We start from the raw sequence: 20,446 nt of genomic DNA, 5'->3' as shown, positions 1-20,446 counted from the left end.
CTGGCTGCGTCACCGTCTGGTATGAGGGGTGGGGGAGAGGGCTACTACACAACATCAAAATAAGTTTTTAGAAACTTGTAAAATTAGTCCACTCTATCATGGGTACTAGCTTCCATAGTATCCAAGACATCGTCAAGAAGTGGTGCCTCAGGAAGGTAACACCAATCATTAAGGATCCCCACCACCCGGGCCACGCCCTCTTCACTGTTACCCATCGGGGAGGAGGTACAGAAGCCTGAAGACACACACTCAGTGATTCATGAACAGCTTCTTCCTCTCTGCCACCCGATTCCTAAATGGACATTGAACCCATGGACACTACCTCACTACTTTTTTTATTTCTGTTATTTTGCATTATTTATTTTAACTTAATTATTCAATTAGCATACATATATATACTTAATGTAACTCAGTTATTTTCTTTATATTTACCATGCATTGCATTGTACTGCTGCTGTAAAGTTTACAAATTTCACAACACATGCCAGTGATATTACACCCAATTCTGATCCTGATCAGTACTGCTAATCACTTCACCCAGGTCCACCAAATAGATTATAAATCGTTGAGCTCCAACACCGGTCCCAGTGGCACTCACTAGTTGTGAGCTGACAATTTGTAAATTATTTAGGAGGCACTGCTATTTATCATCTATTTGCCTGCAACCTCTCTGTGGCTTCCTGCAATTTTTCTCTCCTTCCCATTCCAACAAATAAGTCTCCAGCTAGAAGCAATAATTCTGTTTCGCTTTGCACAGATTCTATGTGGCTTGCTGAGTGTTTCCAGCATCTCCCCATTTTGATTTCCCGTTAGATTTATACTCTATCCAACGCAATAGGCGCTGCTAGGCTGTCTATGTGCTACTCCCAGCTGTGTCGTTTTACCATTAATGCTTCTTCTCTCCATTGAAGCTGATTTGGCACTTCAGCTTCTGAAAATATATCAGCCTTCATGTTTAAATAATCAGGGTCTCTCTTGGTAATGGAAAACCACATGATTTCAGAAGAGAAGGGTGTTTTATAATCCTGTTAAATAAACTTAACGCTCTTCCAGCTTGCTCAAAAACTCCCTTCCCAATTTTGCAAACAAAACTTTCTAGCTTAACTATGCAAATTAACAGCTAATAAAGTCTTCCCATAATTACATCTTGAAATTTGTGAAGTCATATTACTTTTAATAAAAATTAAGCAAAACATTCTTTTTACAGGAAATATTACTTAATAATATATTGTCTCATCCTCTCCAACACAAACTTAAATTCATTTTATGGTCCTTTGCCCAAAATTTACTTCCTAAATTCATTCTGGACTCAATGACAAATTAAAATTGATACTTTTCATACATTTTAACAATTCTTCTTTAAATTAAATATTACTCCATGTAAATCATTGCCAAATACTACCTGTGCAATGCAATCACTTGTTTGCAAATCTACAATAAAACAATAAATAAAATTGTCAAAATTTATACTAAATTCACAGATGGGCGGTTTATCCATTCTACGCATCGCAAAATAACTCCATGGTTGCAAACTGAGATTTAGTAAACCTTTCTTTACTGTGAACTTTGTGAATATAGCTTATAACGGTATTTATTGGCAAAATGACTAAAATAATTGTTTTCAAACACAATTTTAAGGACATAAAAGGAGAGGTTTTCCAATGTTAAGCCTCTGAACACAAAAGCAGATCACCCAAAGTACATCAAGTAAACATTACTAAAAATAATTTTACATACTATTCTCTCTGAGTCATACAAATATCATAAAAATTTTACTTCTGAATTTGAAATTCAAAACTGAAAGTAATATTAACTTGGTACATATCATACACAAGATCTCTCAACCACAGATACCATTTCCCTACTAAAAAAACACACAGGATAAATGATGTAAATGCTTCTATGAACTTCATTTTAAAGCAGGAAAATCTTTGGGAAGCTACTGTATTTGTTGTTACATAAAGTCAAAGAATATCAAAAGGAGAGAAGTTCACCCTTCTTTTTCCAATGGCATAGTGGCTTTGAGACACATCATCACAAAGTCCTCTAACACTAACTTGTAAAACAGTTCATTTGCTCATGACTTTTCACAACACTTTAGAAAGGTCACGAAAGCCATACAGAAGGTTGCTAAGAGGGATGAGGGATTGAAAATACTGGGGAAGTTGAGCTACCCTCCTTTGATCAAAGAGAGTTTGTAAGAGATTTGATTAAATTCAACATCATGAAGCATCAGGACATAAATAAAAAGAACCCGTTTCAATTTTCAAAAAACTCTTGGGAAAAGGGCCAAAGAAAACATGAAGACCTTTTTCCAATCAGCAAGCCTTTATGATCTTCAGTGCCCGTAAGAATGGTAGAAAAAGATTCAAACAAGGCTTTCAAAACGAAACAGCACAGGACAAGTTTGTGAAGGGCAAAATGAAAAGTCGGGCTATAGGAAGACAGCCAAAGAACAGAATGTGCTGGAGATCTCATTCAAAAAGCCAGCACAAGCAATTGTCTACATCGCCTTTGTTCTACAGCAACTCTCACTGCACACTGCACTCAGCACTCAATTTTTCAAGTTAGTCCCTCATCCTCATCTTATATTGTAAAAACTTTCCAGGCTAAGTCACTTGAAAGTTCTGCTCACGGGCGTTTGCCGATGTGTTCAGCAACAAGTCCAGTACCCCACTTTGACCCTTCACAATAGTTTGTACAGAGCATCTTATCTCTGCTTTTCAGCCTTAATCTGGCTAATGAATTGAAAAGCATGGACAAGGATTGAAGATGTAGCTTCTGAGCCTCACAGCAGAACGGCAGCAAAGCTGCTCAAATTTGCTACATAATAAAATCAAAACCAAGATAGTAGTTAATGATAAATACCTGAACTTTGACATTCGAATCGACAGCTTTTAAGACTTTTGTATTATTGACTGGATGAATTTCAATCAACAAAGTCAAACATCTGGAGACTGCAATGAAAAATTAGAAAATGTGCAAAAACACAAAATGACACATTTTGATGAGGAGGAATTATAATTTTCCACTAATAGTATTTTTGTTTTACCACAACTAATTATATAATTCACTTAAAACAGAACATATTTCATGCAGTACAAAATAATGAATTCACATTTCCAAGAAAGCAATAAACCTTTCTCAACTTTCTCAGAAGCTCCAGAACTACAAGTTTAATCATCCTACAAAAGATGCACAACATTTTTTTCTGCACCAGACCCAGCACTATGAACTCAAAACCTGTCTCTCCATTTGATTCTGGAGTCACCCTAGGGACTGGAATATGGGTTGATTACAAAGTTAATACAACAGAATGAAAAAAGCAGGGAACTAAATGTCCAACAGAATAACAGTAGTTGTAAAAGGATAGCAAGAAAGCTACAGGAATGCTTGGATGAAGTCAAAGTGGTTTTATTGAAGTGAACATCTATTGATGTGGAAAGTGTCCTTTGAGGATGTAGCTACCAAGATGGATGAAAAATAGATGGTAATCAATGAGGTGCCTTATACATAAAAATGTTACTCAACAAAATAAGGGTTCAGGGTATTCAGGATAAAGACTTCGGAATTACGGAACCTAGAACACTATAGCACAGTACAGGTCATTTGGCCCATGATACTGTGACAACCTTTTACCCTTCTCTAAGATCAACCTAACCCTTCCCTCCTGCATAGCCCTCCATTTTCTATCACCCATGTGCCTATCTAAGAATGTCTTAAATGCCCCTAACCTATCTGCTTTACCACCTCCCCTGGCAGAACCATCGGCTCAGGTCAATGAATTTCTGTACTATCATTAGCAGAAGCAACAACTCTGTCTCTTCTCTTCTTATCCTCTAATCTACCCATCTCCACAGAAATCATCATGCATGGTTACCCACAGGGATCTGTCACACAGTTCCAAAGCAATGGTTTCAGACCCACCTGACACAGCCAACATCTGGGTGTCAGTGCCTTTCTGCCTTTTTCCTTCATAATCACGACACATGACAATTTTAAGATACTCAAGTCTTTCCAACCCAACGTGTGATTTTTATTCCGTAAATGGAGCATGAGTGTGCAGCATGTTATGACATTGATGAATTTGCCATTTACACAATTTATTGGTAACACCTTCGAGCGACAGTCTAACTGCCCAGTGGCCGACCAATTATCATTCTGGGCTGAAGCATTTCACCAGCATTCATCAAGAATGCAAAGCAATTACTTCAAAAGTCTCAAGACATTGGGCAAATGTCACAGGGCAGAAATGTAATATGTTTATCTGAATCTACAGCTAAATATCAAAATTTAATTCTATGCATATTAGACAATGGAAGTAGACGGATAATTAAATCCTTGAATCTGCATCCCTCAAAAATGATTCTTAAGACTGAATAAATTAACCATTTCAAAAACAATTCAATTGAAGATTTGATTTAAAATGTTACTAATAATACCTGCTCTGAATGTTTCTAATGGCAAGCTTCTTCCAGCAAACTGTAGGAAACTTACAGCTAAAATAAAACAAGAATTTCACAGAAAAATCATATTCACTTAAATGATACAGCAATGTTTAAATATACGTTAAGAATTTTGATACAAGTTGCAGTCTGCACAGAAACACACTTACCGCTCCTCCAGACTTTTGATTCATTATGGTGGACTTGGCTCCGGAGACCAACAATTCACACAAATGTAGACCATTGTACTTCAGAAAAGACATACTCTCAGGTAATGAGCTATTGTGCCAAGGAGATGGAACTCATACAGCAATAAAGTGATTTCATGGCACGATGCAGGAACTGTCTCATAGGAAAGGTATTGGGTAGCAATCGCTCAATGCTGAGGCTCAAGGGTCAGTGGTGCAGTGCCCTTTAAGCTTGGTGCCATTGAGGTACCTACTGCTGGGGAAGATCTGTGCAGACATTCAGAGAGGGGAAGACAGCAGCTTCCACTGCATCAAGCCCAAAGAGATGAGGTAGAATCAAGACGTCCTGTGCAATAGCCCTTACCTGCCACATCTGCCAGGGTGCATGGAAGCTCTGCATCACAGTGTTGTGTGACCGCTACAATCACCTCAGCCTATCCAAAGCCAGCCAGCCACCGCAAACTGCAACAGTGACACACTCCACACCCAACCACGCAGAGATCACAATTGCATTGTTGCGCACGTGCCAGTGGGGGGCAGGGGCTGAGCTCCCAATCAGTTTCCTGGCACGGCAGCAGGAAAGGCAGGAATGCAGGCCACAATCACAGCACAGCAGGCCGGGAGGAATGCACCTCTCTCTACGGCATGCTGTGCTTTTAACATTGATTCAATATTGCATTCGCACCTGGGAACAGTCCCAAGGTCTAAATGAGGTGCTGCTTGATGTGTAACGTCAAAATTAGTGTAACATTTACTCTCTTCAAAAGTAGAAACTAATCTCACTCACCCAGCAAAGTTTTTTCCATGTTGACAGAGCAACTGATGGGAAACACTTCTTTATGAAAAGTATACAGCAGCTGGAATATAAAGTCAGAGTCATAGAAAACTAAAGCACTGAAATGGGCCCTTCAGCCCATCTAGTCCATACCTACCTAGTCCCATCGACCTGAACCCGGACGATAGTCCTCCATACCCCTCCTGTCCATATACCTATCCAAACTTCTCTTAATAGATACATTTAATGTCAGAGAAATGTGTACAATATACATCCTGAAATTCTTTTTCTTTGCAAACGTCCACGAAAACAGGGGAGTGCCCCAAAGAATGAGTGACAGTTAAATGTCAGAACCCCAAAGCCCCCCCAACTCCCCTTCCCATGCAAAAGTTGCAGCAAGACAATGACTCCCTTCCCCCACCAGCAAAAGAGCATCAGTACCCCACTCCCCCACCGAGCACTGAAGCATGCAGCAAAGCATCAGTAAAGACAAAGACTTGCAGTACCCCAAAGACTATTCATTCACCCGGTATTCGACATACCACAGGCTTTCTCTCCCTAATAAGGAAAAAAGAGGTATCCCTGTTTCACAGCAAGAGGGGAAACATAACAAAACAACTCGCTGATTCATGGTGTTAAGAGTCTGTTGCATCACTTTTTCTGAGCTCTGTGCCCAAAGAACTCAGGTCTCTGGGCACACAGCCAGCTTGCTGCTTTCAATCTTCCATGTATTCCCACGACACATCAGGTGGCAGCACCGGCCTTGAATCAGCCCGTCTCCAGAGCCACAAAAATCTGGCACCCTGAAGGCGCACTAGTCTTCCAGGCCGTGTCCTTGGCAACATTAAACAGTGAAAGTAAAATTACATCCACCACTTACACTAACAGTTCATTCCACACTCACCACCTTCTGAGTGAAGAAGTTTCCCCTCATGTTCCCCTTAAACATTTCACCTTTCACCCTTAACCCATGACCTCTAGTTGCAGTCCCACCCTATCTCAGTGGAAAAAGACTGCTTGCATTTACCCCCTGTCTATACCCCTCACAATTTTGTATACCTCTATCAAATCTCCCCTCATTCTTCAACATCCTAGGGAATCAAGTTCTAACCAATTCAATCTTTCATTATAAGTCAGATCCTCCAGTCCTGGCATCATCCTTGCAAATTTTCTCTGTACTCTTTCAATCTTATTTACATCTTTCCTGTATGTAGGTGACCAAAACTGCATACAGTACGCTAAATTAGGCCTCACCAATGTCTTATAGAACTTTAACACATCATCCCAATTCCTATACTCAGTACTTTGATCTATGAAGGCCAACGAGCCAGAAGCTTTCTTTAGCACCTTATCTACCTGTGGCACCACATTCAATGAATTATGGACCTGTATTCCCAGATACCTTTGTCCTATCACACTCTCCAGTGCCCTACCACTCACCCTACAAGACCTACCCAGTTGGTCCTCCCAAAATGTAACACCTCACACTTGTCTGCATTAAATTCCACATGCCATTTTTCAGCCCATATTTCCAGCTGGCCCATTTCCAGCTGCAAGCTTTGATAGTCTTCCTCGCTGTCCACTACACCCCCAGTCTTGGTGTCAACTGCAAATTTGCTGATCCAGTTCACCACATTATCATCCAGATCATTGATAGAGATGACAAACCAATCGATCCCTGTGGCACTCTACTTGTTGCAGGCTTCCAGTCAGAGAGGCAATCATCTATTACCACTCTTTGGCTTCTCCAGCAGAGTCAATGTCTAAACCAATTTACTACCTCATCCTTAATGCTAAGCTACTGAAACTTCTTGACCAATCTCCCAAGTGGAATCTTGTCAAAGGTTTTGCTAAAGTCCATGTAGACAACACCCACTGCTTTGCCTTCATCAACTTTCCTGTTAACTCCCTGGAAAAAATCTATAAGATTGGAAAAAATCTATAAGATTGGTTAGACATGATCTACCATGCTGACCATCCCTAATCAGTCCCTGTCTATCCAAATACTCATATATCTGGTCCCTTGGAACAGCTTTCAAAAACTTTCCCACTACTGATCTCAGTTCATCGGTCTATAACTTTCTGGTTTATACTAGAGCCTTTCTTAAACAGTGGAATATTAGCTATCCTCCAATCCTCAGGTACCTCTCCTGTCACTAAAGATGATTTAAATATCCCTGCTTGGCCCCTGCAACTTCTGCACTTGCCTCCTACAGGATCTAAAGGAACAACTTGTCAGGCCCTAAGGTTTTGCCTCAGGACAGCAAACACCTCCTCCTCTCTAATCTGTATAGGGTCTCTGACCTCACTTCTATAAACTCTGTGTCCATCTCCCGAGTAAATACAGATGCAAAAAAAAACTCCATTTAAGATCTCCCCCATCTCTTTAGGCTCCATGCTAAATTAACATTCTGATCTTCCACTGGACCAATTTTGCCCGTGCAATCCTTTTGCTCTTAACATATCTGTAGAAGTCCTTAGGATTCTCCTTCACCTTGTCTGCTAGAGCAACCTCATGTCTACTTTTAGCCCTCCTGATTTCTAAGTGTTATCTTACATTTCTTATACACAAGTACCTCACTTGTTCCTACTGCCTATACCTGCTATGCACCTCTTTTTATCCCCCCTTAACGAGGGCCTCAATAGCTCTTGAAAACCAAGGTTCCCTAAACCCGTTTTCTTTACCTTTTACTCTGACAGGTACATACAGGTTCTGCACTCTCAAAATTTTACTTTTGAAGGCCTCCTACTTACCAAGTACACCTTTGCCAGAAGACAGCCTGCCCTAATCCACACTTGCCAGATCCCATCAAAATAAATAGCAAAGAAAAATGGAGAAATAAAATCTCAGCAAAGCTTCTACATATTTTCCATATCCATATAAATATTGTTTACCTTGTTCTGTTTTTGGTGAAGATCATGCAAGCCAATACATGTGGTTCCCTTCTTACCCTTGAATACAAAAAACAATTTCAAAATCTCCACAGTACTAAGCAGCGTGTCCCTTCACCACTGTTTCCTTAAAGACCTTTCAACTTTCATCATAACTTAGGCTTTGATGGATCTTAGAATGAGCAAATATAAAATCAAATCTCTGAATGTTAAAATCAGTGTAACCATTACTATATTATATAGACAAATGTAGTGTGCATTATGCAACAAGAAGATGCAAGAGATCAAATGCTCAGATAAATAATAACTCACAATTGATATTACACCATAAAACATCCAGGCATATTTTCACTATTAAAATCGTAACCATTGTCATAAATCATTATCACTAATGTTAAGGGGGATATAAGAGATATAACTGGTTACTTATTTCACATCACAATATAGCTGCAGACTCAAGACATCGAGCAATTTAGCCCTGCGCTACCATTCATAACTCCCACACCCACCTTTGCAAATCTCTCCATCACCCATGTCTTTCCCATTGTAGAACGTAGAACATTACAGCACTTCAACCCATGGTGTTGTGCTGATCTTCTAACCTACTCCAAGATCAATATAATAAAGTACAGGCACTTCAACCCATGGTGTTGTGCTGATCTTCTAACCTACTCCAAGATCAATATAACAAAGTACAGGCACTTCAACCCATCATGTTGTGCTGATCTTTTAGCCTACTCCAAGATCAATCTAACACTTTCCTCCCACATAGCCCTCTATGTCTATAGCCCGACGTGTCAGTCCATGGCCTCCTCTTGTGCCAAGATGAGGCTACGCTCAGTTTGGAGAAGCAACACCTTATATTGCGTCTAGGTAGCCTCCAACCCACTGACATGAAAATCAACTCCTCTTTCTGGTTAAAAAGAAAATTCCCTCCCCCTCTCCTCTTCAATTCTCCACTCTGGCACCTTCCCTCTTCTCACCTGCCTATCACCTCCTCCTGGGTCACCACCTCCTTCCCTTTCTCCTGTGGCTCACTCTCCTCTCCTATCAGATTCCTTCTTCTCCAGCCTTTTATCTTTCCAATCCACCTGTTCTAAGTGTTCTCCTTACCCTCCCCCACCCCCACCTTTTTATTCTGGCACCTTCCCCCCTTCCCTTTCGGTCCCGAAGAAGGGTCTCGGCCCGAAACGTCAGCGGTTTATTCATTTCCATAGATGCTGCCTGACCTGCTGAGTTCCTCCAGTATTTTGCGCGTGTGGGTGTTGCTATAGTACTCTATTTTTCTTTCATCTATGTGCCCGAGTCTCTTAAATGCCCCGAAGATGTCTGCTTCTACCAGCACCTTTGGAAGCGTGTCCCATGCAATTACCAGTCTCCGTGGAAAAGGTTTAGCTCTGATATCTGGCCCCAGTCCTCCAATCATCTTAAAATTATGTCCTCTTGTGTTAACCATTGCTGACCTGGAAAAAAGGCACTAGCTGGCCACTCTGTCTTTGCATCTTATCACCTCATACACCTTAATCAAGGCACCTCACATCCTCCACTCCGGAGAGAAAAGCCCTATCTCATTTAATATTTCCTCATAAGTCACGCTCTCTGATCCAGGCAGTATACTGGTAAATACTCTCTGCACCCTCTCTAAAGCTTCCACATCCTTCCTATAATGAAGTGACCAAAACTGAACACAATACTCCCAACTCACCCACATCATCACAGAACTCACCTTCCAAATCACCCTAGGCCTCTTTGTAGCATCCAAGGTTTTGAGAGCTACTGAAAGGGCAATGGAAGATCAAATAAACAGAAGGTATCAAAGAAGAGGGAGCACCAGAAACTAGTGGATAAGGAGGGGGGTACACCTCCCAAGGACCTGAGTGGGGTGGACATCTTTAACAAGGATCAGGGTCTGAGACTGATGATCAGTTAAATGACATGTGTAGGGAGGAGGAAATTAATGCCTCCATCAAGGGCCCCAGGGGTAAATCACTACATCCTTTCTGTGGTGTTGGGACCCCTGAAGAGGTAATGATTGAGGTTAGGCAATGGGGTGCAAAATATTCGATTCTGTGTGTGTGCTGAAGTCAGAGAGATCGATGATTCAAGCATCAGACCTCTATTGCTCAAGTACTTAAATTCATTATTCCAAATCCACCTGCATTCAACCCACACCACCTCCCCCATCCCACACACACATACACACTCACTCCATATCCCTGGCTGCTGTTTTGCCCACTTCCACAAAATGTAATTTTGATCCCAAGTCTTTGAAAAGTGCAATGTCCTCTCAGTATCCTGGAGAAACCCTCTGGTTGATGCAGGAAGACCCCAGGACTTGGCGATGGTTTGGTACTCTAATGGGTCAAGGAAATGAGGGGTGATATGGTGATGAAAGGAATGAATGATAATGATGCATAAAAATAACTGCTGGAGTTTACTGAACCTAATAAAGTGGCCACTGAGTGTATGCTTGTGGTCTTGTGATGCTGTAGCCCATGATTTCAAGGTTTGATGCGTTGTGCATTTAGAGATGCTCTTCTGCACACCACTGTTCTAACGCATGCTTATTTGTGATACTGTCGCCTTCCTGCCAGCTTGATCCAGTCTGGCTATTTTCCACTGACCTCTCTTATTAACAAGGCAATTTTGCTCACAAAACTGCCAAGCACTGTATGTTTTCCCAATTTTCACACTATTCTCTATAAACTCTAGAGACTTGTGCATGAAAATCCCAGGAAATCAGTAGTTTCTGGGATACTGAAACCACCCCTTCTGGCACCAACAATTATTCCACAGTCCAAGTCACTTAGATCACATTTCTTCCCCATCCTGATGTTTGGTCTGAACAACTGAACCTCTAGACAATATCTACATGCTTATATGCATTGCGTTGCATAACTGTTTATTGCTGCCAGATGACTGGCTGATTAGATATTTGTATTAACGAGCTAAAGTGGCCACTAAGTGTATTTGTAATAAATAATTTTTCAGACAAAATTCCCAGCTGTATTTTGTGGATTCCGGTTAATTGGGCCATCAATTAATCAGGGCAGCCACTTATTTGGGACAACTCTTAAAGAACAAAAGTTGAGAAAATTGCTGGGATTCCCTTCATTTATTTGGGACACTATGCCGTTTATTTGGGGCAGGACGGTTGCTGAGCAGTTTCTAACTAGCTTCAGTCGCGTGCACTTAAATACAACACCATACTTTGAGTGAACAGTTTGTAAATAGCATCAGTTGCATTTGTTTGTGTTCAAAAAGCAGTGATTTTTGTCACTGATAGTTGGTGAGAAATAACCAGTAGATAACTCAGAACTGTTTTACTTAGTCTGGCTTCCAGCATTCAGGCTTGGAGATGCCAGAAACAGCCAGGAATGAAAATGAAACAATTTGACTACTTCACCAAGTTTACTTCAACTACAGAGAATTTGAAGTAATCGACAATCATCTTGAACGTTACGATGGAAATGAAAATTTGGAGGATGCAATCATCAAAAGCATTGTATGAAGGGAGTTCATTATCTACACCAGGTGTCTGTGCTGATCTTGTTCATTTACAGTCAATCAGAAGAACACACTGGATAAATTTCTCCTTATTAAGATCTAATATACAGTTTTATAGTACTGGGTAGTATACATGATTAAAGTATTAAAGTCTGTCCCGAGCCTTGTGGCCCATCAGGCCGGTGCTTATGCGGGTTTCTGTGGCGTGAAACGACTGAGAGTACGAGACTCCCCCCCCCCCCCCGGATAGGACGCCAGTCTATCGCGAGGTTAACCCCCAGCATTTTGCCAGTACCCATCTTCAGCTGTGTGGACAGGAGCAGTGTGTGGTTAAGTGCCTTGCTCAAAGACACAACAGGCTGCCTTAGCTAATGTCTAGCTATTTCCACCAAATTTTGGCTAATTGGGGCAGCTGCTTACTGGGGCCAAAATATACTGATCACAATGTGTCCCAATTAACCAGAATCCATTCTATACCCTTTTACATTGTTCAGTTGCATTGCAAAGGAATTCCCATGGAAGGACTGAAATCAAGCAAATCTGTAATTATCAGAGATGCAAAAAGGCAATATTAATCCAAAATCATGTCTTAGATCAGCTATCAGTTGTGACAGGGCTTTCAGGTTGCAAAACAAAGTTGCGCAGAAGCACCAAAAATAGAACATCTCATCCCAATGACCTTGGCACAGTTTCAATAGAAGGGGATTGTATGTCACCATCTACCCCAACAGGTTTCGATGCACTGGAACCCATAGTTAATGTTGCCTACATAAAAAGACTGAACCTGTGGAAAGGTATGTGGCCCAGATGGTACCCCTGTTGTGTCCTTAGACCTGTACAGATCACTTGGCAGGGGTATTTGCATACATTTTTAATCTCCCCTGTTATGTACCCCGTAACTGGGTTGCCAAACCAGCAGAAATGGATCACTCAGTTGGAGTCTGGAGTACTAGAACTAAGAAAGTTTTATTAAAGAAACAAGCAACACAGTAATCGAAAGGATAATAAAGGCAACAGTTCAGCGATGATAAACACACATGTGCACAGAATTAAGATAACAGCATCAATCAAGCTCTATCGTTGTCTAGAGGTAAATGACCAAATTTCAAAATGACTCAAAGTTCAGTCCAGTTCAGTTCGCAGTAATCGTTGCCATGGCGATGGACAACGTGGGGGAAGAGAGAGATAGAACAGGAACAACTGATCATTCAGAACACTGCTTCACTCACAGACCGGCGAGATGGCTCACAAGCAGCTTTTGGGCGGGTCCTTGGTGATGTCACCTGAGGTCACCAACTGTGACCCCTCCTCCAGATGTGGTCGATCCTCTGCAGTGAACCTGGCACCCAGGCAAGGGCGGACACACACCGGGTTCCCGCTGATCATACCTTTCCACCCTGGTCGTTGTCTGATACTTCTCACCCACTCGTGAAAGGCGCACCGCTTCCAGGGTCTCGTTACCTCGGATGGCGTGTGTGTGTCGCCTTAGTGAACTGGTCCCTTTTTATCCCCCTGCTGGGGTATCGCCTGTCCACCACTTCAAACAGTTCAGGGTTCAAAGGGGGGAGCCGCTCCAGACAGCTCTCTCTCCCCCACGTCCCTTCATTACACAACTCCAGACGCTGCTCCATTGTTCCTTATCTCTCCTTCCCCTGAGGGCAGGTGGCAGACCAACTGCTGATGCCACTGATGCTAGCCCAGGCCAGCAAACATCTTAATTTTATGTGTATTCTCGTAACACCCCCTTCTTCAATCTGTGGTTCTCACCTACTGTAAGAAAACCACCATCATCCCAGTACTTAAGCAAAACAAGGTAACATGTCTTAATGGCTACCTCCCAGTTGCTCTAACATCCACCATTATGCAGTACTTCAAGAAGCTGGTCTTGGTACATATCAATGCCAGCCTCCGAGACAATCTTGACCCACCAAAATTCAACTCCCACTGAAATAAATCTACAGCAGACATCACCTCCCTGGCCTCACACTCACTCTTCTCTGGAGCATTTGGACAGTAAAGATACCTACAATAGACTACTAACACAAGAAAATCTGCAGATGCTGGAAATCTGTGTCTGTGACTGCTGTTGATTAACCACAGCTCTGCCATCGGTACTAAAATTCCAAGCAAACCCATCACCAAATTCCACACCTGTGAGTCACACCTCCCTCAGAAACTGGAACCTCGGCTTCCTGACGAACAGGTCAGTAAGGGTAGGCAGCAAAAACTCTGCCATGATCATCCTCAGCACTGATGCCCCACAAGGCTGCGTTCTCAGCCCCCCTCCCACTCTACCCCCCATACACTCAGACTCTGCTCTAATTCCATCTACTTGGTTGTAGATGACATGATCATACTGGGCCACATCTCAAATAAAGATGAATCAAAGTACAGTAAGGAAAAAGAGAGCTTGGTAAAGTGGTGTGATGACAACAATCTGTCCCTCAATGATAGCAAAACAAAAGAGTTGGTCATTGTCTTCAGAAAAGGGCAGCGCACATGCTCCTGTCTACATCACCAGTGTTGAATTGAAAGAAATGAGGGTGTCAGGTTCCAAGGAATGAACATCATCGAGAGCCTACTCTGGTCCTACCATGACAATGCCATGGCCAAGAGAGCTTACCAATGCCTCCACTTCCTCCAGAGGCATTTGGAGGAATTTGGCACACCTACTTTGTCCCTGTCCACTTTTTACTGATACACCACAGAAAGCATCCTGTCCAGATACGTCACGGCTCCGAATGGCAATTGCTCCTCAAGAAAGTGAACGCTCACAAGGCGGAAGGTCCCGATGGAGTACCTGGTAAGGCTCTGAAAACCTGTGCCAACCAACTAGCAGGAGTATTCAAGGACATTTTCAATCTCTCACTGCTATGGGCAGAAGTTCCCACTTGCTTCAAAAAGGCAACAATTATACCAGTGTCTAAGAAGAATAATGTGGGCTGCCTTAATGACTATCACCTGGTAGCACTCACACCGAGAGTGATGAAATGCTTTGAGAGGTTGGTCATGACTAGACTGAACTCCTGCCTCAGCAAGGACCTCGACCCATTGCAATTTGTTTATCACCACAATAGGTCAACAGCAGACACAATCTCAATGGCTCTCAACACGGCTTCAGACCACCTGGACAACACAAACACCCATGTCAGAATGCTGGTTATCGACTATAGCTCAGCATTTAATACCAACATTCCCACAATCCTGATTGAGAAGTTGCAGAACCTGGGCCCCTGTGCCTCCCTCTACAATTGGATCCTCAACTTCCTAACTGGAAGACCACAATCTGTGCAGATTGGTGATAACATATCCTCCTCACTGATGTTCAACACCAGCATACCTGAGGAGTGTGTGCTTAGCCCACTGCTCTATTCTCTATATACACATGACTGTGTGGCTAGGCATAGGTCAAATACCATCGATAAATTTTCTGATGATACAACCAGTGTTGGTAGAATCTCAGGTGGTGATGAGAGGGCATACAGGAGTGAGATATGCCAACTAGTGGAGTGGTACCGCAGCAACAACCTGGCACTCAATGTCAGTAAGATGAAAGAGCTCATTGTGGACTTCAGGAAGGGTAAGATGAAGGGACACATACCAATCCTCATAGAGAAATCAGAAGTGGAGAGAGTGAGCAGCTTCAAGTTCCTGGGTGTCAAGATCTCTGAGGATCTAACCTGGGCCCAACATATCGATGTAGATATAAAGAAGGCAAGACAGAGGCTATACTTTATTAGGAGTTTGAAGAGATTTGGCATGTCAACAAATACACTCAAAAACGTTATAGATGTACCGTGGAGAGCATTCTGACAGGCTGCATCACTGTCTGGTGTGGAAGGGCTACTGCACAGGACCGAAAGAAGCTGCAGAGGGTTGTAAATCTAGTCAGCTCCATCTTGCATACCATCCTACAACGTAGCCAGGACATCTTCAGGGAGCGGTGTCTCAGAAAGGCAGCGTCCATTGTTAAGGACCTCCAGCACCCAAGGCATGCCCTTTTCTCACTGTTACTATCACACACTCAGCAATTCAGGAACAGCTTCTTCCCCTCTGCCATCTGATTCCTAAAAGGACATTAAACCCCTTGACACTACATCACTTTTTTTAATATACAGTATTTCTGTTGTCTGCCCTTTTTAAAATCTATTCAATATATGTAGGCTGTAAGTGATATATTTATTTATTTATTTTTCTCTTCTGTATTATGTATTGCATTGAACTGCTGCTGCTAAGTTAACAAATTTCACGTCACATGCCGGTGATAATAAACTTGATTCTGATTCTGAAGTGACCACAAGAAACTGCAGAGTTGTGGACACAACAGGGGAATCAGCTTCTCCTCTGTGGACACTGCCTGCACTTCTCGCTATCTCAGCAAATCAGACAGCATAATCAAACACCCCACTCACCCCAAACATCTCTCTCTTTTCACCTCGGGCAGACAATACAATAGTCTGAAAACATATATGCTCAAGGACAGCTGTTATAAGACTACTGAATGTTTCCCTTGTAATGATAAGATGGACACTTGACTTCATAATAACCTCAAGATGATCTTGCACCCTATTGCTGATCTGTACTGCATTTTCTCTGTAGCTGTTCCACTTTATTCTGCACTGTCATTGTCTTACCTTGTACTACCTAAAGTACTCCGATGATTTGATCTGTATAAATGGTATGCAAGGCAAGCTTTTCACTGTATCTCAGTACATGTGACATAATAAACTAATTATAATTTTAAAAATTCTGTCCAAAACAATCACACTTGCTCCCATGGACAATTCCTTCCAAATTACCATGCTCAGTAAGAAGTACTGCACAGGGAATGGCATTGTCCTGTGTGTGACCAATGTGGAAAAGTAATCAATCACTCCAGGGCGATTCAAAACAAGTGCCCATTCCTATTTCTACATTAATGCAAACTATCCAGATGGTTATCACACTTCAGTCTAGATAAAAGCCAGTTTTCAATCAAGTAGCATGGGAAGTGGCATTCAACTGAACTTTCTGGTCACAATGTTCTCAATCAATGTTGAATTTTGAATGATAAAGCTAATGCTGAGACAACAACACTAGAGCAATCCATGCAAAGTGAATCAACAGCTGATTTCCTGTTCCAATCAAATAAGTTGCATATCGATAACCACATCCTTCATATTAAAGAACAATTTCACCCCGATTGCTAATATTGTCCACTTTGCCACAGATGACCTGAAATGACCTCAGCAGCTAAATATTATATACTTGCTCCGAACACCAGATTAATCAGTAATTATGCATTAGGTGGCTAGCTAATAATGTATGAACACCCCGCAAATATAATCAGGAAAGCTCCCAAAGTAGTATGTATTTTGAGGGAGTCGTTCTTACAAAACCGCTGTTCCCATCTAGCCGAGGAGAGAAAGATAAATATTTTGTTTACAAAGCAAAGTGAGAAGTATTTGCACCTTCCAAGTGAACAGGACACTGCCGTTCTTTTCAACATTCACAATCTGCAAATCGGTTCTTGAAGGGCTCGTAGATTCACCTAAAACAGAATACAGCCTTTAAGAAGCACGTTATAGCGGTTATATGTTATCTCGCGCAAGTCATGCGCAGCTTAACCAAAATACTCAACGGCGCACCGTTCTCACCAGGGTGTTGCTTTTCGCAGATCTACACGATTAATTTGAGTCCATTTGACAAATTTGACCAACAGATCACCCTTAACACGTTGCAAAAGTTGAACATTTTTAACTTGTCGATTAGATTTGAGTTTCATAAGTTTCGTATTTGTTAAAGTTGGTAAGTTGCAAAGTTTAAAAATCAGTACATTACACTACCGACTCAAAAAGCAGAACTGCAGCCGCTTACCATTGTCATTAAGAGGAACCAGCTCGTTCTTCAACAGCCAAGGTACAACTTCACTCTGAATGTCAAAAACAGACTTCAACTCCAACATTGTCAAACGCTTCTCCCAACTCCATAAAAAAAGGTAGATGCTTCAAATCAACCCAGGCTTTCCTGTGAGCCAATTCGATGATGTACCTGAACCTCCAAAAGAGGCCGCAACGAACACAACGAGAGTAGCAGCTGCTCCCCCCGCGAACACCAGGAGCCGGGTTAACAGCCTCCGAACCAGACACTGCACACTGTACACACTGTCCAAGTTGCGACCGGAGCGCGCACGGTCAGAGAGAGTCCCGAGAGGAGCGCGCACGGTCAGCGAGAGTCCCGACCGGAGCGCGCACGGTCAGCGAGAGTCCCGGCCGGAGCGCGCACGGTCAGAGAGAGTCCCGGCCGGAGCGCGCACGGTCAGAGAGAGTCCCGGCCGGAGCGCGCACACGATGGCATAGAGTCCCAACCGGAGCGCGCACAGAAGGACATAGAGAGTCCTGACCGGAGCGCGCATACATGGACATAGAGAGTCCTAACCGGAGCGCGCAGCCACTGCTATGAAGCTACAGGGGATGGAGAAACTGTCCCGACAGGAACGCGGCTTCCATCCCTTTGCCCAAAATGTTAACATTAGACGCGCATAATTTAAAATCGGCTCGTATCACGGGTGCTGAATGATTCTTGGACTCGCGGTTCGGCGCTGCTGTGAATTTGGGGAGGACGTGGTGAAGCTGGTTGGGAACGGAAGAAAGAACTGAGCCTGCTGTTGGGAGATTTCTGTCAGGCAGGAAGGGTGGGCGAGAGATGGCTTCAGCGTCGGAGGAGACGGAGGTGGTGAACGGGAGGCGGGATTGGGTGATAGGAGTCGTACGGAGGAAGGCGAGTGGCAGGTTTCTGAGAAACGGAAAAATGAGCGGCCGATTGAGAATTGTGGTGGCTTATCGCCCAGTGCCGAAGGCAGGAGACAGGATTTAAATAAAGGGAAGGAAGGAAGGAGGAGTTGAAGGTTTCGTTGAGTTTTGAATGTGGGCCTGTTCCTGATATCAATCCGATTAGACTAAGGGTTTGAAAAAAGTATTAGGAGATATTGTGGTCGCAAAAATTTTAAGAGGATCAGAATCAGATTTAACATCACGGCATATGTCCTGAATATTTTTTAACTTTACGGCAGCAGTACACTGCAACACATGATAAATAAATATAGAGAAAAAAACTGAGGTGAAGTATATGTATGTCTATTAAATAGTTAAGTTAAAATAAATAGTGCAAAATAACAGAAATGAAAAAGTAGTGATTATGGGCTCAATGTCCAATTAGAAATCGGAAGGCAGAGGAGGAGAAGCTGTTCCAGAATCGCTGAGTGTGTTGCCTTCAGGCTGCTGTACCTCCTTCCCGCCAGGTGACAGTGTGAAGAAGGCAGGTCCTGAATAGTGGGGATCCTTAATGATGGACGCCGCCTTCCCGAGGTACCGCTCCTTGAAGATGTCTTTGATTCTACGGAGGTTGGTACCCATGATAAAGCTGACTAATTTTACAAGTTTTAGCAACTTATTTAGCTCTCCTCCCTTCCCCTCCCACACGCCAGACTGCGATGCAGCGAGTCAGAACGCTCTCCACGATACAGTTGTAGAAGTTTTCGAGTGTTTTAGTTGACAAACCAAATCTCCTCAAACTCCTAATGAAATATAACCGCTGCCTTGCCTTCTCTATAGCTGCATCAGTACATTGTGCCCAGGATGGGTCCTCAGAGATAATGACACGCAGGAACTTGAAATTGCTCACTCTTCACTTCTGATCCCTCTGAGGAATGTTTTGATCAACCCCCCCATCTTACCCTTCCTGAATGCCACAGTCAGCTCTTTAGTCTTGCTGAAGCGGAGTGCAAGGTCGTTGCTGCTTCACCGCTTGACTAACTAGTATATCTCACTCTTGTCACTATCTGAAATTCTGCCAGCAATGGTTGTATCATCAGCAAATTTATAGAAGCCATTTGGGCTATGCCTAACCACGCAGTCATGGGTGTAGAGAGAGTAGAGCAGTGGGCTAAGTTCACATCCCTGTTGGGCACCAGTGTTAATTGCCAGCGAGCTGAATATGTTATTTCCAAACCACACAGACTGTAGTGAGTCCAGGATCCAGCTGCAGACAGAGGTACAGAGGCCTAGGTTCTGTAGCTTATCGATCAGGACTGTAGCAATGATGGTGTTAAATGCTGAGCTATAGTCAGTAAACAGCATCCTGACATAAGTGTTTGCATTGTCCAGGTGATCAAAGGCTACCTGGAGAGCCATTGAGATCGTTTCTGCTGTAGACCAATTGTGGCGATAGGCAAATTGCAGTGGGTCCAGGTCCTTCCTGGGACCGGTGTTGATTCTAGTCGTGACCAACCTCTCAGAGCATTTCAGCGTCCTAGATGTGAGTGCTACCGGGCGATAGTCATTGAGACAGCTCACACTGCTTTTCTTGGGCACTGGTATAATTGTTGTCCTTTTGAAGCAGGTGGGAACTTCCGACTGTAGCAGTGAGAGATTGTCTTTGAGTAGTCCCATGAGTTGGTTGACACAGGTTTCGGAGCCTTACCAGGTACTCCAACAGGCCCTGCTGCCTTGTGGGGGTTCATCCTCTTGAAAGACAGCCTGACATGGGCCTCTGAGCCAGAGGTCACAGGGTCACTGGATGCTGTAGAAATCTTCACAGCTGTGGTTTTATCTTCCCTTTCAAAGCGGGCATAAAAGGCGTTGAGCTTGTCTGATAGTAAA

General features: G+C 42.9%; 1 protein-coding gene across 5 annotated transcripts in view; it reads right to left on the bottom strand.

The window, feature by feature from the left end:
- The window catches only part of gsap (gamma-secretase activating protein), a 91,988-nt gene extending 73,687 nt beyond the window's left edge, over window positions 1-18,301 (bottom strand). For 4 of the 5 annotated variants that reach the window (XM_063072828.1, XM_063072829.1, XM_063072827.1 and 1 more), the window contains exons 1-6: window positions 17,664-18,301; window positions 17,258-17,337; window positions 8,304-8,360; window positions 5,421-5,490; window positions 4,443-4,499; window positions 2,869-2,957 (exon numbers count right to left, since the gene is read on the bottom strand). In XM_063072828.1, coding sequence (XP_062928898.1) covers window positions 2,869-2,957; window positions 4,443-4,499; window positions 5,421-5,490; window positions 8,304-8,360; window positions 17,258-17,337; window positions 17,664-17,751 — 441 coding nt within the window. In that variant the 5' untranslated portion in view covers window positions 17,752-18,301. The remainder of the gene's footprint in view (window positions 1-2,868; window positions 2,958-4,442; window positions 4,500-5,420; window positions 5,491-8,303; window positions 8,361-17,257; window positions 17,338-17,663) is intronic. The other variant, XM_063072831.1, reaches the window with a different exon arrangement.
- Between the last annotated feature and the right edge of the window lie 2,145 nt (window positions 18,302-20,446).

This window comes from Mobula hypostoma, chromosome 20 (assembly GCF_963921235.1).
Source record: "Mobula hypostoma chromosome 20, sMobHyp1.1, whole genome shotgun sequence".
Taxonomy (NCBI): Eukaryota; Metazoa; Chordata; class Chondrichthyes; order Myliobatiformes; family Myliobatidae; genus Mobula; species Mobula hypostoma.
This window is presented reverse-complemented; position numbering and strand designations above follow the sequence as displayed.